Here is a 23,376-nt window from a genome sequence, read left to right as displayed (position 1 = left end):
TCCACTGACCATTATGTACCGACCCCCCACGTCCGCAACTATTCTTCCCACTTCAAATGACACTCGCTTATTAATCAGGATCGCGACCCCGCTAGTCTTAGAGTCCAGCCACGAGTGAAAAACCTGTCCGACCCATTCCTTCCTTCATCTAATCTAGTCCTTTACTCAAAGGTGCATCTCCTGCAACATTACCATGTCCACCTTCAGTGCCCTCAATTGCGCGAACACGCGTGCCTGCTTAACTGGCCCATTTAGCCCTCTTACCATTTAGCCTGGTTGGGGGGCTTTTCACCCCCCCCCCCCCCAGACGATCAGCCATCCCCTTTCTTGGGCCAGTCTCCAGCCCGCGCCCCATGCATCCGCAAGCCCGCCCCCAGGCAGCCTCCGTCCCCAATCACCCTATCATCCTACAGCAAAAGTCCCTCCCCCGTCAGCAGAACATTTCCCCCCTCCCCCCCCTAGTAACAGCATCATACACACAGCCCCCTCCAACAAGCATACCATCTGCTCACCCCCTACTACGCTTCCGTGAGCTAGACTGCCCAGCTAGCTTGGTGGCCCCTGCCCATGGCGCCAGACATTCTCCCACCTATTGTGCGCACCCTCCCCCCCGGCTCGGACACACATATGCAAACGTAAACAATCCCAACCCAATTGCCCAAAAGAAACACGCAAAGAAAAGCAAAAAGATGATCAAACATCTAACATTCCCACCTCCTTCACCCATCAGTGCAAATGCAAATTTTAACTCAAGCAGCTCATCTGCCGACCCCAACTCAATACAAAAGGCATTACAGGTAACATCCAAAGATAAAAACTTCTGTTCTTTTTTTTTGTTGAAAAAAACAACTGAAGAGAAGAGAACAGAAAAAACACACACACACAAGCACTGCAGCAAAGTTCAGTCCAAACACCTCAGTCCGATACTAGCCCTTTCCTTCTCGTGAAGTCCATCGCTTCCTCGGGCAACGCGAAATAGAAATGTTTCTCTTCGTGCGCAATCCAAAGACGGGCCGGGTACAGTAGTCCAAACTTTATCTTCTTCTTAATAAGGGTCGATTTTATCTGGTTGAACCCTGGCCACGTCTGCGCTCAGATCCTGATATATACGCAGGACACTGTTCTCCCATTTGCAGCTCCGTGTCTGCCTGGCCCACCGTAGAGTGCACGCCTTGTCCAGGTACATGTGGAAACTCACCACCATTGCTCTCGGGGGGTCACCAACACGCGGCTTCCTCGCTAGCGCTCGGTGCGCCCTGTCCACCTCCAAGGGTCCGGAGATCGTCCCCATCCCCATTAGCTTCTCAAACATAGCCGCTATGTGTGCCCCTGTGTCCATTCCTTCGGATCCCTCCGGGCGACCCACGATTCTCAGGTTCTGCCGGCGGGACCTGTTCTCTAGATCCTCCACCTTCTCCTTGTGTCTTTTCTGTTGGTCTCTCAACATTCCCACCTCCAACTCCACTGCAGCTTGGTGCTCCTCCTGCTCCGTCAGTGCCTTCTCCACTTTCTGGATCGCCCGATCTTGAACATCCAGTCTGAGTTCCAGTCGCGCAATCGACTCCTTAATCAGGTCCAAGCATTCCTGTTTCTGCTTGGCGAAGCCCTCCTGTATGAACTGCATCAACTGCTCCGTCGACCGCTGGGTTGTCAAGGCAGAACTCCAGTCCTCCGCCATACTTTCTCCCATTGTAGCCTGAGCCCAAGCCTTCTCCGTTCGCCTATTTCTTCCTTTGCGGGCACTCCTGGTCCGCTTCTCCAAGCACTGATGTAGGATTCCTCTTCACAATTGCGTCCAACATCAATTTTCTACTTCAGATCCGACAGAAAATCGGGGGAAAAGGTCCAAAGTTCCGACCCGAGCGGGAGCCACCAAATGTGCGACCTACTCCTTCATAGCCACCACGAGAAGACTCTTACCAACTTTTACAGGTGCACCACAGAAAGCATCCTCTCTGGCTGCGTCACAGCCTGGTATGGCAACTGCTCGGCCCAAGACCCGAAGAAACTACAGAGAGTCGTGAGCACAGCCCAGTCCATCACGCGAATCCGCCTCCATCCATTGATGCTGTCGACAACTCCCGCTGCCTTGGGAAAGCGGGCAGCATAATCAAAGACCCCTCCCACCTGGCTTATTTACTCTTCCAACTTCTCCCATCGGGCAGGAGATACAAAAGTCTGAGAACACGCAGTAACAGATTCAAAAACAGTTTCTTCCCCGCTGTTACCAGACTCCTAAATTACCCTCTTATGGGCTGATCTGATCTCTTCACACATCTTCTCTACTGAGCAGTACTGCACTCCTGTATTTACATTGTGTATTTATGTATGCCCTGGAATGATCTGTCTGGACTGTACGCAAAACAATACTTTTCACTGTACCTCGGTACACGTGACAATAAACAAATGCAAATCCAAAATTTGGGGTTGTACCAATTTGATTGCAGGAGAATTGATGGCACAAATTGAAAATTCTCATCTTCCTCTACATGAGTTACCACACTCTGCCATTAATATTGTATAAGGACATTTTAATGTGCTTGTATTTATTTGCAACTTCAGAGTCACCAAACATTTTGGTCATTGATCTCCAGGCATAAGTACTCTTAGAACAAGGTTACTTACTCTACTTCTAATCTATTCCGTGCTGACCTGGGAGTGTTGAAGAGGGTATTGCAGAGCAGGAGTGTCCAAATAATGTCCTATGGGCCATATTCTGCCCACACAACTTGTTCCACGAAGTCTAGATAACTCATGATTATTTGGACTTACCATTTCCCATTTGCTGGTTTTTACTGTTTGATTTACATTGACCATCACTCAATTGGAAAAGACTGCTTTTAACCTACTGCTTCATTGATGGATACATTGTGGTACTGGAGATATGTAATAATTGGAGCAGGGATTTCAATTTTATATGAGCTTCCATGATTCGCACCTAAATAGCCTATGAAAACAAAAGAGCTTACAGACAGGGAGGCCAAGGATTTTGCCATGATGGTGAACCGCTCCATCATCGCAAAAATAGAAGGAACTGTCCAAAAACCTGAAGTCACGAGGCAGGGGTGCCCTTTGTCCCATCTTCTATTTGGATTGGCAATTGAGCCGTTGGCCATCGCTTTGAGATGTTCCGATAAGTGAGGGGGGGGGGCTAATTGGGGGTGGGAGGTGGAGCATAGGGTATTGTTTTATGCCAGTGATCTTTTGTTGTACATTACAGACCCAGTTCCCATTATGGGGGGGGGGGGGGGGGGGGGGGGGCGCATAATGTGGCTGTTAAGGCAGTTTGAGACTTTCTCCAGGTACAAATTGGATTTGTTAAAGTGAATAATTTCCGGTCACTCCGCCAGGGAAGGGGGTTAACTTGGGGGTCTTGCTGTTTTGTTTGACAAGCTCTCATTTGAGATACTTATTGGTTCAGGTGGCTCGGGATTGGGGCAGCTCCAGAAGTTAAATTTTACGAGTTTAGTGAGTACGGTTAGGACAGATTTACAGAGGAGTCTCTTGCTGGTCGAGTGAAATCGGAGAAGATGATTATTTTGTTTTTATTCCAGTGCCTGCCGGGGTTTCTATCAAAGGCATTTTTTGTCGGGGAGGAAGGTTTGATCTCGTTGTTTATATGGGCGGGTAAGGTGGCCAGGATTCAGAAAAGGGTCCTACACAGCGACCAGCAGTCAGGAGGTTTGGCACTGCCGAACCTGATGTATCATTACTGGGTGGCTAACACGGAGAAAGTGTTGGGTTGGTGTAGGAATCAGGAGGCAGTCTGGGTGAGGACGGAGGCAGGTGTTGGTGACAGCTCCGCTGTTGTTTGCTCCAGGAAAATGTTCAGGGAATCTGGCGGTGGCCACATCAAGAATATGGAGGCAGTTACAGCAGCATTTTAAGGCGGGGGAGGGTCAATGATAGCTGCGATTAGGGACAATCAGATGTTTGCACCGGCTAGATTGGATGCCAGGTTTAGAGGATAGGCGGGTGGCAGTAAGGTGGGGGGAGGGGATTTATTCCTGGAGGGGCGGTTTGCGAGTCTGGAGGAGTTAGCGGAGAAGTACAGGTTAATGCAGTCAGAGGGGTTCAGGTATTTGCAGGTTCGGAAATTTGCCAGGAAGCTTTTTCCGACCTTCCCGGTGTTGCCGCTGTCGTCTTTGGTAGAGAGAGTACTGTCATTGGCGAGGTGGAAGAGGGGAGCACTTCTGGAATTTATGGGAGGATTCTGGCAGAGGACACAATGGCGCTGGAGACGATGGAATTGGAGCCTGGTCCCCTAGAAGCCATTTTCGGGTGTCGGACCTGCCAGAGCTGCAGATGGGTACGGGAGCAGATGTCTTAGCCTTCGCCTCACAGATTGCTTGAAGCTGGATTTTGTTCGAGTGGAGATCAGTTTCTCCACCCAGTGCCTCAGCGTGGCTGGGGGAATCTCATGGAGTTTTCGTACCTTGAGAAATTTAAATACACGTTGAGAAGTTCTATTGGCAGGTTTTACACAGGATGGCAGCCATTTGTCCTGTATTTCAAGGAACTGGTCACCGCCAAAAGGTGGAGGCCGGGGTGGGATTCTTTTTTATGGGGAGTGGTTGTTTATCTGTTTTATATTTTCGTATTTATGTATTCAAAAAAATGTTCAATAAAATATTTTTCAAAAATCTGAAGTCCCACCCCTGACCGTCTCACCGGAATAGGGACGTGTCATGTTTCATACAATACATGTTTTATGGAGGCACATGGTTATTTAAATCAGCAGCTGTGTAATGATGCACTTTCACAGACGCCATTAGTGAAAACAAAAAGGATTTACTGACAAAAATTGTTCAGCAGCCTACAAGAGCTGCATGGCTGCACCTGGCTCCCTGCATATCTCCACACCCAGGGGTGATTACCCACTCTCACCCCAAGCCAGGTGACCCATACTCTGCTGTGTTGCCCTTAAAGAGAGAATCACCACAAGCTGCCTCCACTCAGTCGGATTTTGGTAGCATCGGAATGTGGAACTTAAAGTGTGCAAAGGTAACCTGGTAAGAGCAGGTCTGAACCTGGTATATTTCTTTGGATAGCCAGAAGATCCCTTTGGAGACTTAGAGTACCCCCTGTGGAATTTTCCTTAAAATGTTATTCACAGCCCCAGAAGTGGCACGAAACAAATTCCAACTGTCTTCCCTGAACCCAAGGGAGTAGGAGGGTGGAGCCTCTGGTCTTGGAGAGCAATCATTTCTGCCCCTACTGTCTCTTACCAGGTCAACTACTCTATCAATTCGCCTTAGCATCTTGAAAACATCAGTCAAATCATCAATGACTCTTCCAAATTGTTGGGAATACAAAGAGTTTGTGTAATCTTGCCTCGTGAACCAATCCTTGGAGTCCAGGAGCAGGATTCTACTTTTGGAGTCAAGAACTGTGCATAGGAGCAACTGGAAAAGTAATCAAAGCCCATGATTTTTCCAAGGTTGGTAGCTAATTGTGTGGAGGATCATGTTATGGAGAGAACAGCAGACCACGATAATGCACAATGCCCATCCATGTGAATACTGCAAGACACATGTTCAGATGTGTTATGTACCTTGTATTGTTCTCCAAGATAGCCAAAGTCGTAGTGTTTACAAAGAACATAGAGCTATATGTTTAAACCAAAGCTAGTTTATTTTACACTACTTGAAATGGTTCGCGAACTCTCCTGAGTAACAGCTAAGAAAATAATAGCATTGAATCTATGTTACAGTAATTATCTCACGAATACAACCTACACTCTAACTCAACCTCACACTACCCTCTTCATCAACATCTCCTCTTCATCAACTTCTCCCACAACTTCTCCCAGAATGCTTAGAGATGCATCCTTTTAGAAGACTACTCAGTGATACCATCTCGTGTTGATTTCCATGAACATCATCTTGTTCACCCTTTACTCTCCTTAGATTATACATATCATTACAGGAAGCATGATAGCTTGTTTGATCATAATAATAATCTTTATTAGTGTCACAAATAGGCTTACATTAACACTGCAATTAAGTTACAGTGAAAATCCCATAATCATCTTTATGAGCAGATGGCTTCACTTTAGTGCCTTATGCTTCTGTCTCAATCACATAAAGGGGTCAGTAGCAGGGGTGTCATGTGATGTGAGCGCAGGAGCGGCTGCATTTTCACATGGTCTGACTGCTCATCTTTTAACCAATTTTTAAAATCCATTTGCACATTTCTTTTAAGTCTCTACTTGACATATGTAGTTTCAGGAACGGAGAATCTAGCCCTAAGTGTTGATGCTAGAGCAGGATTCATGGACTTTCACGACAGCAAAATTGGCGCCGAACCTGGACCGATTCAGAGACTGTGGAGGGGCTAGAAATCGGCGCCACATGGAACACAATTGATTCTAATGAAAAATGGTGTGGGATTTGCCGGATCCGTGACTGACACTCAGATGGCTGACAAGCTGCAGCCGCATATACTCATTACAATCCCCATGCGCACTCATCCCAGCACGGTAGCCTTGTGGATAGCATAATTGCTTCACAGCTCCAGGGTCCCAGGTTCGATTCCAGCTTGGGTCACTGTCTGTGCGGAGTCTGCACATCCTCCCCCGTGTGTGCGTGGGTTTCCTCCGGGTGCTCCGGTTTCCTCCCACAGTCCAAAGATGTGCGGGTTAGGTGGATTGGCCATGATAAATTGCCCTTAGTGTCCAAAATTGCCCTTCGTGTAGGGTGGGGTTACTGGGTTATGGGGATAGGATGGGGGTGTTGACCTTGGGTAGGGTGCTCTTTCCAAGTGCCGGTGCAGACTCGATGGGCCGAATGGCCTCCTTCTGTACTGTAAATTCTATGATAATCTATGAAACAAGATGACACTGGTTGTGCTGGAGCGCACCCATACAGCTAATGGGCCGGCTAGGGCCAGAGGGCACCTTGGGGTTGGCCTGGGGGGGACACCTATACGATCCGTGGCCCTAAGTTCACAGTGAGCTGTTAGCGGTGCATGCAACTGTATGGTTGCCTTTCCGGCAGCATCAATGGTGTTCCGTGCCTCCACCCTGTCCCCACAGCCCACCTCCTGGCCACCCCTCTGCTACTTACCACAGCCCTGGCCCCTCAGCCAGCGGTACAACTGTCAGCAAACTAATGTTGGACACTGTCCGTACCCCCTCTCTCTCCCTCAGTAGCCACAACGCCAGTGTCATGATTTTTAAAATCACAAGTGAATCGCGCCATCGGGAACTCAGCCCACCGGAAGCGGAGAATCGTGGAGGCCCTGGCGAATACCAGGTCAGGCCCGCTAATGGTATGCAAACGGTGTTTACTGAACGTGCGTTCCAGACCACATTGACACCGCTGTCGAAGTGACGACGAATTGCGATTTGGCGTCAAATCAGTGCCTGCCACGGTTTTGGTGTCGGAACATATTCTCTGCCCAATCAAGTTTCCTGATTTCGGCGTCAGCCAACGGAGACTCCTGCCCATAGTTTTTGCTATGTTCTGAGATTTTTGTCAATTTTTCAACACTATCGAGCCGAGATAAAATGCTTAAATCCTCATTGATTCATGGTGACTAGAAGGTATGGGGGAGGGGGCGGGCTTTCTCATTGGTGGCGCAGCTGCTTTTGGGAGACTTCCCACCCCAACAGTGCAATGTGCTCCGAAGGATGAAGGCTGTTAGCGAAGATGTTGATCTGTCCAAATATCACATGTAGGTTGTCAAAACCCAATATCAGGATTTGCAAGGTGTTTTTATGGAGGCGTTGGAGGCACACGAGGAGATTCTTGAGAAAGCACTATCCTTGGTGGATAGGGGTTCCGTTGGCCTTCCAACCCCTGGCCCTGTGTTGTTCTGTTCTGTTAGGGCAGCGTGGTAGCATTGTGGATAGCACAATTGCTTCACAGCTCCAGGGTTCCGGGTTCGATTCCCGGCTTGGGTCACTGTCTGTGCGGAGTCTGCACATTCTCCCCGTGTGTGCATGGGTTTCCTCCGGGTGCTCTGGTTTCCTCCCACAGTCCAAAGATGTGCGGGTTAGGTGGATTGGCCATGATAAATTGCCCATAGTGTCCAAAAATTGGCCTTAGTGTTGGGTGGGGTTACTGGGTTATGGGGATTAGGTGGGGTTACTGGGTTATGGGGATAGGGTGGAGGTGTGGACCTTGGGTAGGGTGCTCTTTCCAAGAGCCGGTGCAGACTCGATGGGCCAAATGGCCTCCTTCTGCACTGTAAATTCTATGTCTGTGTTCCTGGTATCGGTCGGGAGGAATTGGGAATGAGTGGGCCCGTCGGGTCCCCCCCCCCCCCCCCCACTGCTGGAGCCTGGGTTGTTGGCCGGCTGTTTTGGGGCGAGACAGCATGTTGGAAACAGTGAGGTTTTGTGCTTCAATCAAATCCTTGGAAGACACTGAAGAGTGTTCACTGTCTTTGATCCTGCTTCAGCCTTGATTTCTTCTTTCTTTTGAGTGGAGAAGTCTTTACCCTGCTGACTGCCTTGTGTCTCAGTTGTTGACCTGGACCTCGCTCCCTGATAATCATGTTATTGTCTGTCGATGTTGTCAATTTATTTGCTTGCAGGGAAGTGAATAATTTGGGTTTGATGTCCTGCACCACTAGTTATCCTGATTTAATAAGTTTATATCATGATATCATGTTTAGTGGCATTTTGAATCCATGATTTGTGCAAAGTACTGCTATAATAATGTATCCTGGGACGGGGTGGGGGAAAAGAGGGGTGGAGGGTTTGAGGTAGTAGGATTAATTCTAAACCTCGCTATGGACTTGGTGTCATGGACACTCAGATATGGATCTATTTTGTCTTTTGGGTGGCCTAATCCTTTCTTTTAAAAACATTTTTGAGTGGTCTTGGTGGTATGTGTGGCATTGGTTCGGATGGTCTGGTGATTTGTTTTGTCCTTTGATCTGGGCATGGAAGATGGGATGGTGGAGGTTCGGATTCTTGCTCTTGGTACTTGTTCTCTTTTTACTTCTTCTATAGGAGATCCTAGGCTGAGTATTAAGGTTTGGTTGTGTCCAGTGCTCTCTTTGTCTTTATTTTTATCATTTTACCATCTCAAAGGTGTAGAGTGGCTGCCTGTTCCGGTCTGTACCTGGAGACGAGTTTAAATTGTGCTGCGAGAGTTAGTTGATTCCCCTTAGCACTGGGGTTCTCGGGGTAGCGTTTTCTTCTTGTCATTTTTGTTTTGTAGCTATGGGTGTGATGTAGATCTAAATGTTGCCTGTATCCCGTTTGGGTGCAGACAGGTCATTTATCTGTGGCAGGAACTGTTAGGGATTTTATCCCTGATTCATCCGATCTTATTAGTTCCCAATTATGTTATGACTATTATTTTGTGCTGTACCCGATGTACACTGATACCGATAGCAACTTTCTGCGGTTTCTGCTTTTGTTTGATGCGAATTCTTTGCAAAAGAATTGAAAATCCCAATAAATAGACATTTAAACAAAAAAATGTCAGTAGTCGCTTTCAAGGGATATTTGTTGTCCTTGAAGTTATCCACCCATAAAGTTTGGTGTTAGTATGAAAAGCTGCGGCACCCTAAACTGCTGATGAATGAAGGCATCATATCAGCTGCCATGATAGCAAGCACACACTTGTATAAAACTCATGTTGAGGCCACAGACTAGCTGAACATTAAGGGACCTGAAGTTTCTGTTGTTGAATTTCACTGGTTGCCCACTCTGACTTGTCCAGGTAGCTTCTTCTTCTACTGTTCGCTGTGGATATTGCTGCTGTTACCTCCCTATCCCTCATTCCTCTCCTCTGCCCTTCTTGTGCTCAGGGCTCAACATCTGCTCCGGAGCATGCTGCTGCTCCTAATCGCTACACAGCCTCATCTCAGAGTATCTTAATCCCATATCCAGCTTTTGCCTTGATTGCAGCCAGCTACACTCATCATGGACTCTCCTCTGATGGCACCACGATCCCTGGAGGCTCACAATCTCATCTAGTAACCAAGCACACACACATCATTTGTTCCAGTGACTCTACTCACCTGATAGTACCTGAGTGCCCCTCTCAACCATGCACTCTTTTACGGGTCCACCTAATTGAATGCCGCAGCAATGACTGGCTCCCCTGTGTGTTGCCGGGTCTTTCCACTTGGACTTTTCCTATCAACTGTGTAACCTGCGCATTTCCACAAAAAATTCCAAACTGGTTCTTGACAAGCTAACAACAAGCTTGTTAACAAGCTCAAATGGCCAATAATCAGAACCAGATAGGTTGTTCTGAGCAAAATCACCAGCAGTCCCAGAATGGAATACAATACTCCAGTTGTTATTCAACCCAAACTTTTGTACAGGTGATAGCTGCAACTTCCAACTCCTTGTATTCTAGTCCTCTGTATGTAAAGGCTAGTAGTCCACGAGCCATTTTGAATTCTTCTTGTGTCTATCCATAATACTTCAGTGATCCATGCACTCCTAAGTCCCTTTGGACTTCCACTGTTTTCAAACTTTTCACTATGTAAAAGAACTTTTCACTATGTAAAAGGCCCAAAGTGGATGATCTCACTCTTGCTCATATTGAAATCTATTTATCAGCTTTGCCCACTTAAACTATTAATACCTCTTTGTAATTGTATGTTTCTGTCTACACTGCTTCGAATGCTGCCTATCATTGTGCCATCAGCAAACTTGGATAAGTGGTCCTCTATTCCATCCTGCAAATCATTATTAAATGCACTAAACAGAGACACCATTAATCACATCCTGCCAATTAGGGTACCCTCCCATTATCTCGACTCTCTGCCTCCAGCCACTTAGCCAATTTCCTAACCAGATTAATAATTTACCATGAATCCCAGGAGCGTCAACTTTAGCTGGGAGATTCTTATGGAGAACATTATCAAATACTTCCTGGAAATTGACATTAATAAAATTCTGAGACATTCCCCTATCAAATTCTTTACACACCTCTTCAGACAGTAGGTTCATCACACATGGTCTGCCCTTTACAAATCCATTGTACCTCTCTGATCAGTTGAACATTTAAAACATGCTCAGTCATTTCATCCTTAATTATAAACTCTAGTAATTTCCCAACAACAGATGTTAGCTTTGTCAGTTTAGAATTCCCTACTGCATACCCACATTGCCACTAATTTCACTGTAATTGTAACACCTTTCTGTATCTGTTGAACTGTCACCTTTTACTAACCCAGGTCATGGCAGGTCCATCATGGTCCGTCACAGCTTCATATATCACCAGGTCATTCTTCCGCACCTGAGAACTCATGGGATACATAAGTGGATAACCGAGCAACACAACATCAGCTTGTTTCACAACATCACCTGAAACAGAGAAATTACATTTTCACACAAGTTGTAACCAAGCCTTCAGCAGAACATAACAGAGCGGGGAAACTCAAATATAAAATTATTTTTTTAATTCTGGCCAGCTTTTCCTCTTCCTCTCCTGAAGGTACTTTCTCTTGAACCCCACAAATAACAGCAGTGCCTTGTCCAAGTGACCATCATTCACATGCATTTAACATGACAGCTTCATTCAATGAAATGAAATGTAATGAAAATGAAAATTGCTTATTGTCACAAGGGCTTCAAATGAAGTTACTGTGAAAAGCCCCTAGTCGACACATTCCGGCGCCTGTTCGGGGAGGCTGGAACGGGAATTGAACCGTGCTGCTGGCCTGCCTTGGTATGCTTTAAAAGCCAGCTCTTTAGCCCTGTGCTAAACCAGCCCCAATGATCGCCACACAGATGTGGATTTGTCAGGGGTTGTTTGTCCAAAACATGGCCGATTGCCTCATGTCATGTAGCATGATCTAAGATAGTTCACTGTCGTACATGAACTGAATCTGCTGCCAGTCTAAGCACTATGTATTTTAGCACGAACCACTGCTTCTCACCATGTTGTAATTTTTTATAATGATAAAAAGGCACCAATCACTCATAAGGGATCGTGGAAACACATTGTGGATTCATTTATTGAGCCGAGGTACATGGGTACTTTTATATGGAGGCATATAAGCTTGAAAACACATTAGCAGCAAAGCTGTCTGTCTGTGCTCCGCTTAACAGCAAAATTAAAATAAAGCTGGATTGCATGATGCACTTCCTTTCAAGTGATGTAATGCTGGAACCGCTTAAAGACAGACACATATTACATCAGATTATGATCAAGTGTGAAAACCATGCACTGCAGCCTCACGCGCCAAGGTCCTAGGTTCAATCCTAGCTCTGGGTCACTGTCCGTGTGGAGTTGCACATTCTCCCCATGTTTGGGTGGGTTTCGCCCAACAACTCAAAGATGTGCAAGGTAGGTGGATTGGCCACGCTAAATTGCCCCGTAATTGGAAAAAATAAATTGGGTACTCTTCAATTATTTTTTTTTTTAAATGTGAAAACCATGACTGATTATTTTCTTTACCTAGTCCGGGAGCACTGACATCTGCCAGTGTTGCAGGAGACAAAGTACACTGATATTATGAAACATAAAGGACCTGGGTATCCTTGTGCACCATTCGCTGAAGATAAACATGCAAGTGCTGCAGGCGGTAAAGAAGGCTAATGGTATGTTGGCCTTCATTGCGAGAGGTTTCGAGTATAGAAGCAGGGATGTGTTGCTACAATTGTACAGGGCCTTGGTGAGGCCACACCTGGAGTATTGTGTGCAGTTTTGGTCTCCTTCTCTGAGGAAGGATGTTCTTGTTCTCGAGGGAGTGCAGCGAAGATTTACCAGACTGATTCCAGGGATGGCGGGACTGTCACATGAGGAGAGATTGACTAGGTCGGGATTGTTCACGCTGGAGTTCAGAAGAATGAGGGGGGATCTCATAGAGACTTATAAAATTCTAACAGGACTAGACAGGGAAGATGTTACCAATGATGAGTGTGTCCAGAACCAGGGGTCACAGTCTGAGGATTCAGGGTAAACCATTTCAGACAGAGGTAAGGAGACATTTCTTCACCCAAAGAGTGGTGAGCCTGTGGAATTCATTGCCACAGGAAGTAGTTGTGCTAAAACTTTGAATATATTCAAGAGGCGGCTGGATATAGCACTTGGGGAGAATGGGATCAAAGGCTATGGGGAGAAAGCAGGATTAGGCTATTGAGTTGGATGATCAGCCGTGATCGTGATGAATGGCGGAGCAGACTCGAAGGGCCAAAAGGCCACCTCCTGCTCCTGTCTTCTATGTATCTATGTAAGAAATAGGAGCAGAAGTATGCCACTGTGTCCCCGAGCCTGCTCCTCCATTCAACAAGAGCATGGCTGACCCGATTGTGGCTTTAACTCTGGTTTCCTGCCTGCCCCCAATAAACTTCAACTTTCTTGTAGATCAAAAATCTGTTTAACAGCCTCAAATATATTGAATGACCCATCTCCCATTCTGGAATAGTTAACTCCAAAGATTAACAGCCCCAGAGAAAAAATTCCACCTCATCTTAAATATTTTGAAACTGTGGCCCCTACTTCTTGATTATCCATGATGTGGAGATGCCGGCGTTGGACTGGGGTGAGCACAGTAAGAAGTCTTACAACACCAGGTTAAAGTCCAACAGGTTTGTTTCAAACACTAGCTTTCGGAGCACTGCTCCTTCCTCAGGTGAATGAAGAGGTGGGTTCCAGAAACATTCTTTAGACAAAGTCAAAGATGCAAGACAATACTTTGAATGCGAGCATTTGCAGGTAATTAAGTCTTTACAGAGCCAGAGAGAGGGGTAACCCCAGGTTAAAGAGGTGTGAATTGTCTCAAGCCAGGACATTGGTAGGATTTTTGCAAGCCCAGGCCAGATGGTGGGGGGTGAATGTAATGCGACATGAATCCAAGGTCCCGGTTGAGGCCGTACTCATGTGTGCGGAACTTGGTTATAATTTTCGGCTCTGCGATTCTGCGTTGTCGTGCGTCCTGAAGGCCGCCTTGGGGAATGCTTACCCGACGTCCTACCAACTGTCCTGGCTTGAGACAATTCACACCTCTTTAACTTGGGGTTACCCCTCTCCCTGGTTCTGTAAAGATTTAATTACCTGCAAATGCTTGCATTCAAAGTATGGTCTTGCATCTTTGACTTTGTCTATATAAATGTTTCTGGATCCTACCTCTCCATTCACCTGAGGAAGGAGCAGTGCTCCGAAAGCTAGTGATTTGAAACAAACCTACTTGATTATCAGGCTAGGGGACACATTGCCCATCTCATTCCATCAGTATCACAGTTTAGGAATTACTGAGTGTAACCAGCCCAACCTCAGCAAAGCAGCTTCGGGAGAGGCCTGGAAATTCAGACCGGGTCATGTCGGATCCATTCCTGCCAGTGGGCAGTTGCCAATCAAGTTATGTAAAAGGATAATTAGCCCAGAATTATGTGTTGCAATGCAATCATAAACAATGCATCTGGACCCTATGTGGGGAACCTGGAAACAGATGGCGACGTCACGGTAAGAGGTCAGAGGGGTACTGGACATGCTATCCATGCCACTATCATGGAGCCACAAGGCTAAAAGAGGCACAGCTGCAGTCAAAGCATTATTCCTGAGGGCTACCACCTACATGAGTAGGGTTGGGACCCACATGCTTGCAATGATTGGAGATTTTTAAAGTGGAGACGTTTCTGTCTATTGTGTCACAATATGCAAACATGCAGCTAATGAATACATAGAATAGGACACGACCAATGAGCAGTCAGGACACTCAGGGGTGGTATCTCACTATAAAAGGGATGAGGCACTCACACCCCGTCTCTTTCCACAGACCAACATCTACAGAGTGAGACAGGGTGTATCCTCAGCATCACACCCCAGCATGTAGCTTAGAGCAAAGCTGGTTCAGTTAGACTGAGTTACTACATTTAGATTAGCAGAGAGTCAAACCCATTGAGAACTGTGCTAATAGTTCAATAAAACACACTGAACTCATTTTAAAGTCTGGAGCATCTTTTACTCAAAACTGCATCAAGTGGCAGCTTGTGTTATTCCAAATTACATAACACAACATATTGTACCTGCCTTGGCAGCATCCCCAGACTGGGTGAGAGGTCTAAGGGAGAATTCTGAAAAAAGGTGGCTGGGGAAAGCAGGGGGGGGGGTGTGCTATTTGTTGAGAAAGAAAGGCAAACTAAGCATGTCTTACGTAAATTCTTCCACACGCACCTGACTTATATCCATCAAATTCAGGATGATATTGCTTCATGGGGTCATATGGCACTTTGATTTTCTCAGCTATTTTCATCCATTCTGATGGAACTGTAACTTTTAAATGTGATGCCAATTCTGTCGCAAACTGGAGGCTGGAAAAAATATAAATTTACTTCTGTTAATTAACTGGAAATTAATTATAATGATGTATAATACAATGTGGAAAATAAGTGAAAGAATTTTCTAGGGTGATTTGGTGATAACTAATTAAGACTGTGTCTTGTATGCAGCAGGTCTGGTTCCCTAGTCACTCCATGAGCTTCTGGTCAAGCACCAGAAGAACAAGTGCAACCAATGCAAGGGAACACCACCATCTGGAAATTCCCTTCCAAGCCACTCACCATCCCGACTTGGAAATATATTACTGTTCCTTCACGGTCGGTGGTCAAAATCCTGGAACTGTCTTCCTAACAGCACTGTGGGTGTACCAGGTGGTGCAGTGGTATTTTCACTGGACCAGTAATTCGGGGACCCAGGGTAAAGCTCTGGGCACCTGGTTCAAATCCCACCATGGCTGAAGGTGAAATGTGAACCCAATAGAAATCTGGAATTAAAAGTCAAACGCTGACCATGAAAACATTATGGATTATCGTAAAAACCAATGTCCTTTAGGGAAGGAAATCTGCGATCTTTATCTGGTCTGGCCTACATGTGACTCTACAGCAATGTGGTTGACTCTTAAATGCCCTCTCAAATGGCCACTCAGTTCAAGGGCAATTAGGGATGATCAATAAATTCTGACCCACCCAGTGACATTGACATCCCCTGGAGAAAAATAAATGTACTGCAGCGGTTCAAGGCACTGCCATACCAAAGGCAATAAGGGATGGGCAATAAATACTGACCTAGCCAACAATGCCCCATTATCCTATGAAAGAATATATATATATTTTTTTAAAAGGTCTTGATTTTAAATATATCATCCTTGTTTTCAAATCTCTCCATGGACTTGCTCCTCTCCATCTCTGTAATCTTGTCCAACCCCACAATGCTCCAAGGTATCTGCACTCCTCTAATCCTGTTCTCTTGTGATTACCAATCATAGCGGTGTCTTCAGTATCTTAGGTCCCAAGCTCTGTACACCGGTCCGCCTCTTTATATCACTTTCGTCCTTTAAGGCACTTCTTAAAACACACCTCTTTCACCAAGCTTTTGGTCAGCGGACCTATAGCTCCTTATCTGGCTTCAAAACATCTCATGAAAAAAAATTGACCGTTGTTTCTTCCTAAAAAGAACAGGGGCGTCATTCTCCGACCCCCCGCCGGGTCGGAGAATGGCCGTTGGCCGCCGTGAATCCCGCCCCCGCCGAAGTCTCCGCTCCCGGAGATTGGGCGGGGGCGGGAATCGGGCCGCGCCGGTTGGCGTGACCCACCGCTGGATTCTCCGGCCCGGATGGGCCGAAGTCCCGCCCAGGAACTGCCTGTCCCGCCGACGTAAATCAAACCTGGTATTTACCGGCGGGACCAGGCGGCGTGGGCGGGCTCCCGGGTCCTGGGGGGGGGGGGGGGGCGCGGGGCGATCTGACCCCGGAGGGTGCCCCCACGGTGGCCTGGCCCGCGATCGGGGCCCACCGATCCGCGGGCGGGCCTGTGCCGTGGGGGCACTCTTTCCCTTCCGCCTCCGCTACGGCCTCCACCATGGCGGAGGCGGAAGAGACTCTCCTCATTGCGCATGCACGGGAAACTGACAGCAGCCGCTGACGCTCCCGCGCATGCGCTGGGAAACTGACAGCGGCCGCTGACGCTCCCGCGCATGCGCCGCATTTCCGCGCCAGCTGGCGGGGAAACAAACGCCATTTCCGCCAGCTGGCAGGGCGGAAATCCCTCCGGCGTCGGCCTAGCCCCTCAATGTTGGGGCTAGGCCGCCAAAGATGCGGAGCCTTCCGCACCTTTGGGCCGGTGCGATGCCCGTCCGATTGGCGCCGGCTTTGGCGCCAGTCGGCGGACACCCCGCCGTTGGGGGAGAATTTCGCCCCAGGTATCTGTACATGGAGAACTATACATGCATATCCTTCAGTGGCACGAAAGCAGTTTTCACTGATCTCAGCCAACAAAACATATTAAAGGACATATTTCTCATCTCAATTCTTACTTCTACTGAAGTCTGCATGCAAGAGTCACCGGCTGGTAATGAGACATGGGAATCCTGGCCGACTCTGCTCCACCCTTGCCCAGCGTACTGCAGCCAATCATTGCTATTAGGCAGGGAGCTCCAGGATTTTGACCCAGTGATGATGAAGTAACAGCGATACGAGTCAACATCAGATGGTGTGTGACTTGGAGAGGTACTTGGAGGTGGTGGTTTTTCCATGCACCTGCTACTCTTCTCCTTGGTGGTAGAAGTTTTGAGTTTGGAAGATGTTGGAAAAATATCTTTGGTGACTTACTGCAGTGCTTTCTGTAGACAGTATACACTGCACCACAATATATGGCAGGGGAATTGGATGTGTTTAAACAGGTGGATGTCAAGAAGATTGTGTGTTCTGGACAGTGTCCAACCTATCCAGTGTTATTCCAATTGCATCTGTCTGGGAATGTAGTGAGTATTCCATCACACTCCTGACTTTGCCTTTTCGGCAATGGTGAGGATTTATGCGATCAAGAGGTGTACTACTCTCTGCAGAATACCAAGTTCTAACCTGCTCCATAGACATGGTATTTACATGGTTGGTCCTGTTGATTTTCTAGTTAAAGCTGAATGCATGAATATTGTTAGTGGGGGATATGGCAATGGTAATGCCATTGAAGGAAACAAAGAAATGGCAGACAAATTGAATAGTTACTTTGCATCAGTCTTCACGGTGGAAGACACCAGTGGGATGCCAGAGCTCCAGGAGAACCAGGGGGCAGAGGTGAGTGCAGTGACCATTACTAAGGAGAAGGTTCTGGGGAAACTGAAAGGTCTGAAGGTGGATAAGTCACCTGGACCGGATGGACTACACCCCAGGGTTCTAAAAGAGATAGCTGAGGAAATTGTGGAGGCATTAGTGATGATCTTTCAGGAATCACTGGATGCAGGAAGGGTCCCAGAGGATTGGAAAATGGCTAATATAACACCACTGTTTAAGAAGGGAGGGAGGCAGAAGACAGGAAATTATAGGCCGGTTAGCCTGACTTCGGTCATTGGTAAGATTTTAGAGTCTGTTATTAAAGATGAGATCACGAAGCACTTGGAAGTGCATGATAAAATAGGACTGAGTCAGCACGGCTTTGTCAAAGGGAGGTCGTGTCTGACAAATCTGTTAGAGAGTTCTTTGAGGTAACAAGGAAGTTAGACAAAGGAGAACCAGTGGACTTGATTTATTTAGATTTCCAGAAAGCCTTTGACAAGGTGCCACATAGGAAACTGTTAAATAAGTTAAGAGCTCATGGTGTTAAGGGTAAGATCCCAGCATGGATAGAGGATTGGCTGACTGGCAGAAGGCAGAGAGTGGGGATAAAGGGGTCTTTTTCAGGATGGCAACCGGTGACTAGTGGTGTGCCTCAGGGGTCTGTGCTGGGTCCACAACTTTTTACAATATACATTAATGATCTGGAAGAAGGTAGTGAAGGCACTTTTACTAAGTTTGCAGATGATACAAAGGTCTGTAGAGGGACAGGTAGTATTGAGGAAGCAAGGGGGCTACAGAAGGACTTGGACAAGCTAGGAGAATGGGCAATGAAGTGGCAAATGAAATACAATGTAGAAAAGTGTGAGGTTATGCACTTTGGAAGGAAGAATTTAGACATAGACTATTTTCTAAATGGAGAAATGCTTTGGAAAGCAGGAGCACAAAGGGACTTGGGAGTCCTTGTTCACAATTCTCTTAAGGTTAATGTGCAGGTTCAGTCGGCAGTTAAGAAGGCAAATGCAATGTTAGCATTCATGTCAAGAGGGCTAGAATGCAAGACCAGGGATGTACTTCTGAGGCTGTATAAGGCTCTGGTCAGACCCCATTTGGAGAACTGTGAGCAGTTTTGGGCCCCGTATCTAAGGAAGGATGTGCTGGCCTTGGAAAAGGTCCAGAAGAGGTTCACAAGAATGATCCCTGGAATGAAGAACTTGTCGTATGAGGAACATTTGAGGACTCTGGGTCTGTACTCGTTGGAGTTTAGAAGGATGAGAGGGGATCTTATTGAAACTCACAAGATACTGCGAGGCCTGGATAGAGTGGACGTGGAGAGGATGTTTCCACTTGTAGGAAAAACTAGAACCAGAGGAGACCATCTCAGACTAAAGGGACGATTCTTTACAACAGAGATGAGGAGGAATTTCTTCAGCTAGAGGGTGGTGAATCTGTGGAACTCTTTACCGCAGAAGGCGGTGGAGGCCAATTCACTGAGTGTCTTTAAGACAGAGATAGATAGATTCTTGATTAATAAGGGGATCGGGGTTATGGGGAGAAGGCAGGAGAATGGGGATGAGAACAATATCAGCCATGATTGAATGGCGGAGCAGACTCGATGGGCCAAGTGGCCTAATTCTGCTCCTATGTCTTATGATCTTATGAAATGTGAAGGCTAGATATTTAGGATTTCTCTTGTTGGAGATGGTCAGTATCTGGGCAGCACAGTAGCACAGTGGTTAGCACTGTTGCTTCACAGTGCTATGGACCAGGGTTCAATTCCTGGCTTGAGTCACTGTCTGCGCCGAGTCTGCACATTCTCAGTGTCTACATGGGTTTCCTCCAGGCGCTCCGGTTTCCTCCCACAAGTCCCGAAAGACGCACCTATTAGGTAAATTGGACATTCTGAATTCTCCCTCAGTGTACCCGAACAGGCGTTGGAGTGTGAGACTCGGGAATTTTCATAGTAACTTCATTACAGTGTTAATGCAAGCCTACTTGTGACACTAATAAAGAATATTATTACTAGTCTGGAGTAAATCTGAAATAAAAACAATGTGTTGTAAATTCTCAGCAGATCAATATTCTGATGAAAGGTCATCGACCAAAAAGTTAATTATGCTTCTCTCTCTACAGATGCTGCAAGACCCACTGAATATCTGCAGCATTTTCCATTTTTATTTCAGTTTTTAACTGGTCTTGTACTTTCATGATAATTTATTCCAGTTTCAGTCCTTTCTCACTCCTTAAGCTAGTAATTGTAGAAAAAGCGTGAGAAGGAAATTCTATCTCCCTCTCCCATCCTCACCTGTACTTAGCCACCACGCCAGTGTAGGCAGAATTGCTTACATCAGATTGATATTCATCAGGCGGCATCACTCCTTGAAGAAATTACATGCAATTAAATAATCAGTGAGTTAACAGAAAATATGGGTTCCCATCTTAATTGGTTCTTTCCACACATTGGTAACAGACCTTATTTAAGAACAGTCATACCAAAGATGAGAAAAGACAATTTAGTTCTTCAAAGCTCATTCCATTAACATATTAACTTGCCCGTTATAACATCTGATATTAGTTTGAATTATTTTCATATTTATTTCCTTGCTTGATATTTTATTCGAACAGTTACAGTAGTGAAGTACCATCGTTCCGGGGGGGGGGGGGGGGGCTACATTCCCACAAATTCCTGCAAAGGACAAAATCGCAAACAGCGAACATACTTTATAATGGGAGTGAATTAGATAGGATCCAGCCATCCCAAAACCTTCCATCCCAAAAATTTTAAAAAAGCGTTTTTTATCCCATTCTTAAAGTTGCAGAGTGGACAGGACCAGTACATGATCAAGTAAAATAAATGTTTAAATTGCGAAGGGGCAAAGATTTGGGGCCGCAATGGGTGATCTACTGTACAAGCACTTTTGCGCAGGCCGCCACATTTTTAAAAAAGTCATTGTGAAAAGCAGGACTATGTTGTATCACTATTTGAGAAAATAAATTCTTCCTGAGTAAAGACTCATACAAGGGTATTGCTTAAAACAATTTGGACAATGATTCATGCCGGATTACTTAATAAAATTCAGCACAAAATGTCAACTAATTGGTGGGCCCATTCAAAGAGACCATGAAAATAGCTTCTGCTAATGAGGAAATGTCAGAGTGTTGCTCTTCTGAGGTTGAGGTTCATGGAAACCTACAGCACAGGAAGGGGCCATTCAGCCCATCATGCCTGTGCTGGTTCTTTGAAAGAGAAGTGGTACTTAGTCCTGTAACAATATGGATATTGTATGGGAGATGAAGGCTTAACAATTTCATGTAAATACATCTAACCAATAGATGGTGCTCAAGAGCAGTCACGTGGGTCACGTGACAACCCTTGATTCTGGGAGAAGATGTTTAGGCATGAAAGAGAGTAGTTGTGTATTGTGGAGTTCTGTAGATATAGTAATAGCATAGTTTATTTGAGCAACTTTTGTACTTAGGAATACATTCAAATCTAGTTAAAAGTAATGTTAATAAATCAGCTTTGTTAATTAACATAGCTTGATGTTCTTTGTTGAACACTACACATCCAAGCCATGCTTACCAAGAAAACAGACAATATCACATGTTACGAGGAGTGGTTCCTAAGGTAATATAGAAAGATTTAGCAAGAGAAAGAAAATCTTGGTGCGGAAAAAAAAACTTGTGAAGAAAGAAGGAAAAAGCTCCGATCGCAACGACCTCGTGGAAGCCAGTAATGTCGAAAAAACTGCCCAGTCGAAGCTTCATGGAGAGTTTGTAGACTCCCTCTGGACATTGGGTAAAGTTGATGTTTACTGTCAAAATTTCAAACACCAGCTTGAATTATATATCTCAGCTTTAGACCTCGAAGTGGCCAGCGACCAGTGAAAAATAGTGCTGTTCCTAACAATGGCTGGACCGCAAGCTTTAGAAATATTCAACTCATTTCATTTTGAGAATGAGGATGAAAAAAATATATATAAGACAGTAATTGCATTGTGAGCTTCAGATAAATGAAACTTTTGAAAGATATATTTTCCGGAAAAAAATCAAGAAAGCAGGTGAAACACTTGACTGCTTTATTACAGATCTCAGGCTCAGGACCTGTAATTTTTCCATATTATCAGGCTCCCTTCTGCGCGATCAGATTGTGTATGGTCTTAAAAGTGGAAAGCTGCGTGACGATTACTCAGACAATCAAAGTTAACATTAGAAGATACCATTAGTATATGTCGTGCAAGTGAACTTGCTAAAAATCAATATTCTGAAATGTTGATCAAAGAACAAAGAACAAAGAAAAGTACAGCACTGGAACAGGCCCTTCGGCCCTCTAAGCCCGTGCCGACCATGCTACCCGACTAAACTACAATCTTCTACACTTCCTGGGTCCGTATCCCTCTATTCCCATCCTATTCATGTATTTGTCAAGATGCCCCTTAAATGTCACTATCGTCCCTGCTTCCACCACCTCCTCCGGCAGCGAGTTCCAGGCACCCACTACCCTCTGTGTAAAAAAACTTGCCTCGTACATCTACTCTAAATCTTGCCCCTCACACCTTAAACCTATGCCCCTTAGTAATTGACTCCTCTACCCTGGGGAAAAGCCTCTGACTATCCACTCTGTCTATGCCCCTCATAATTTTGTAGACGTCTATCAGGTCGCCCCTCAACCTCCGTCGTTCCAGTGAGAACAAACCGAGTTTATTCAACCGCTCCTCATAGCTAATGCCCTCCATACCAGGCAACATTTTGGTAAATCTCTTCTGCACCCTCTCTAAAGCCTCCACATCCTTCTGGTAGTGTGGCGACCAGAATTGAACACTATACTCCAAGTGTGGCCTAACTAAGGTTCTATACAGCTGCAACATGACTTGCCAATTCTTATACTCAATGCCCCGGCCAATGAAGGCAAGCATGCCACATGCCTTCTTGACTACCTTCTCCACCTGTGTTGCCCTTTCAGTGACCTGTAGACCTGTACACCTAGATTTCTCTGACTTTCAATACTCTTGAGGGTTCTACCATTCACTGTATATTCCCTACCTGCATTAGACCTTCCAAAATGCATTACCTCACATTTGTCCGGATTAAACTCCATCTGCCATCTCTCCGCCCAAGTCTCCAAACAATCTTAATCCTGCTAAATCCTCTGACAGTCCTCATCGCTATCCCCAATTCCACCAACCTTTGTGGCGTCTGCAAACTTACTAATCAGACCAGTTACATTTTCCTCCAAATCATTTATATTTACTACAAACAGCAAAGGTCCCAGCACTGATCCCTGGGGAACACCACTAGTCACAGCCCTCCAATTAGAAAAGCATCCTTCCATTGCTACTCTCTGCCTTCTATGACCTAGCCAGTTCTGTATCCACCATGCCAGCTCACCCCTGATCCCGTGTAACTTCA

At 45.9% G+C, this 23,376-nt stretch overlaps 1 protein-coding gene across 2 annotated transcripts in view; it reads right to left on the bottom strand.

Annotated features, from left to right (window-relative positions):
* Positions 1–23,376, bottom strand: part of pgghg (protein-glucosylgalactosylhydroxylysine glucosidase) — a 120,806-nt gene that overhangs the window by 24,393 nt on the left and 73,037 nt on the right. For both annotated transcript variants that reach the window (XM_072466036.1, XM_072466035.1), the window contains 3 exons: positions 20,273–20,345; positions 15,096–15,232; positions 11,148–11,281 (listed from right to left, as the gene is read on the bottom strand). In XM_072466036.1, coding sequence (XP_072322137.1) covers positions 11,148–11,281; positions 15,096–15,232; positions 20,273–20,345 — 344 coding nt within the window. The remainder of the gene's footprint in view (positions 1–11,147; positions 11,282–15,095; positions 15,233–20,272; positions 20,346–23,376) is intronic.

The sequence above is a fragment of the Scyliorhinus torazame genome, chromosome 10 (genome assembly GCF_047496885.1).
Source record: "Scyliorhinus torazame isolate Kashiwa2021f chromosome 10, sScyTor2.1, whole genome shotgun sequence".
Lineage (NCBI taxonomy): Eukaryota > Metazoa > Chordata > Chondrichthyes > Carcharhiniformes > Scyliorhinidae > Scyliorhinus > Scyliorhinus torazame.
The sequence above is the reverse complement of the archived record's forward strand: the minus strand, read 5'-3'. Positions and strand labels throughout refer to the sequence as shown.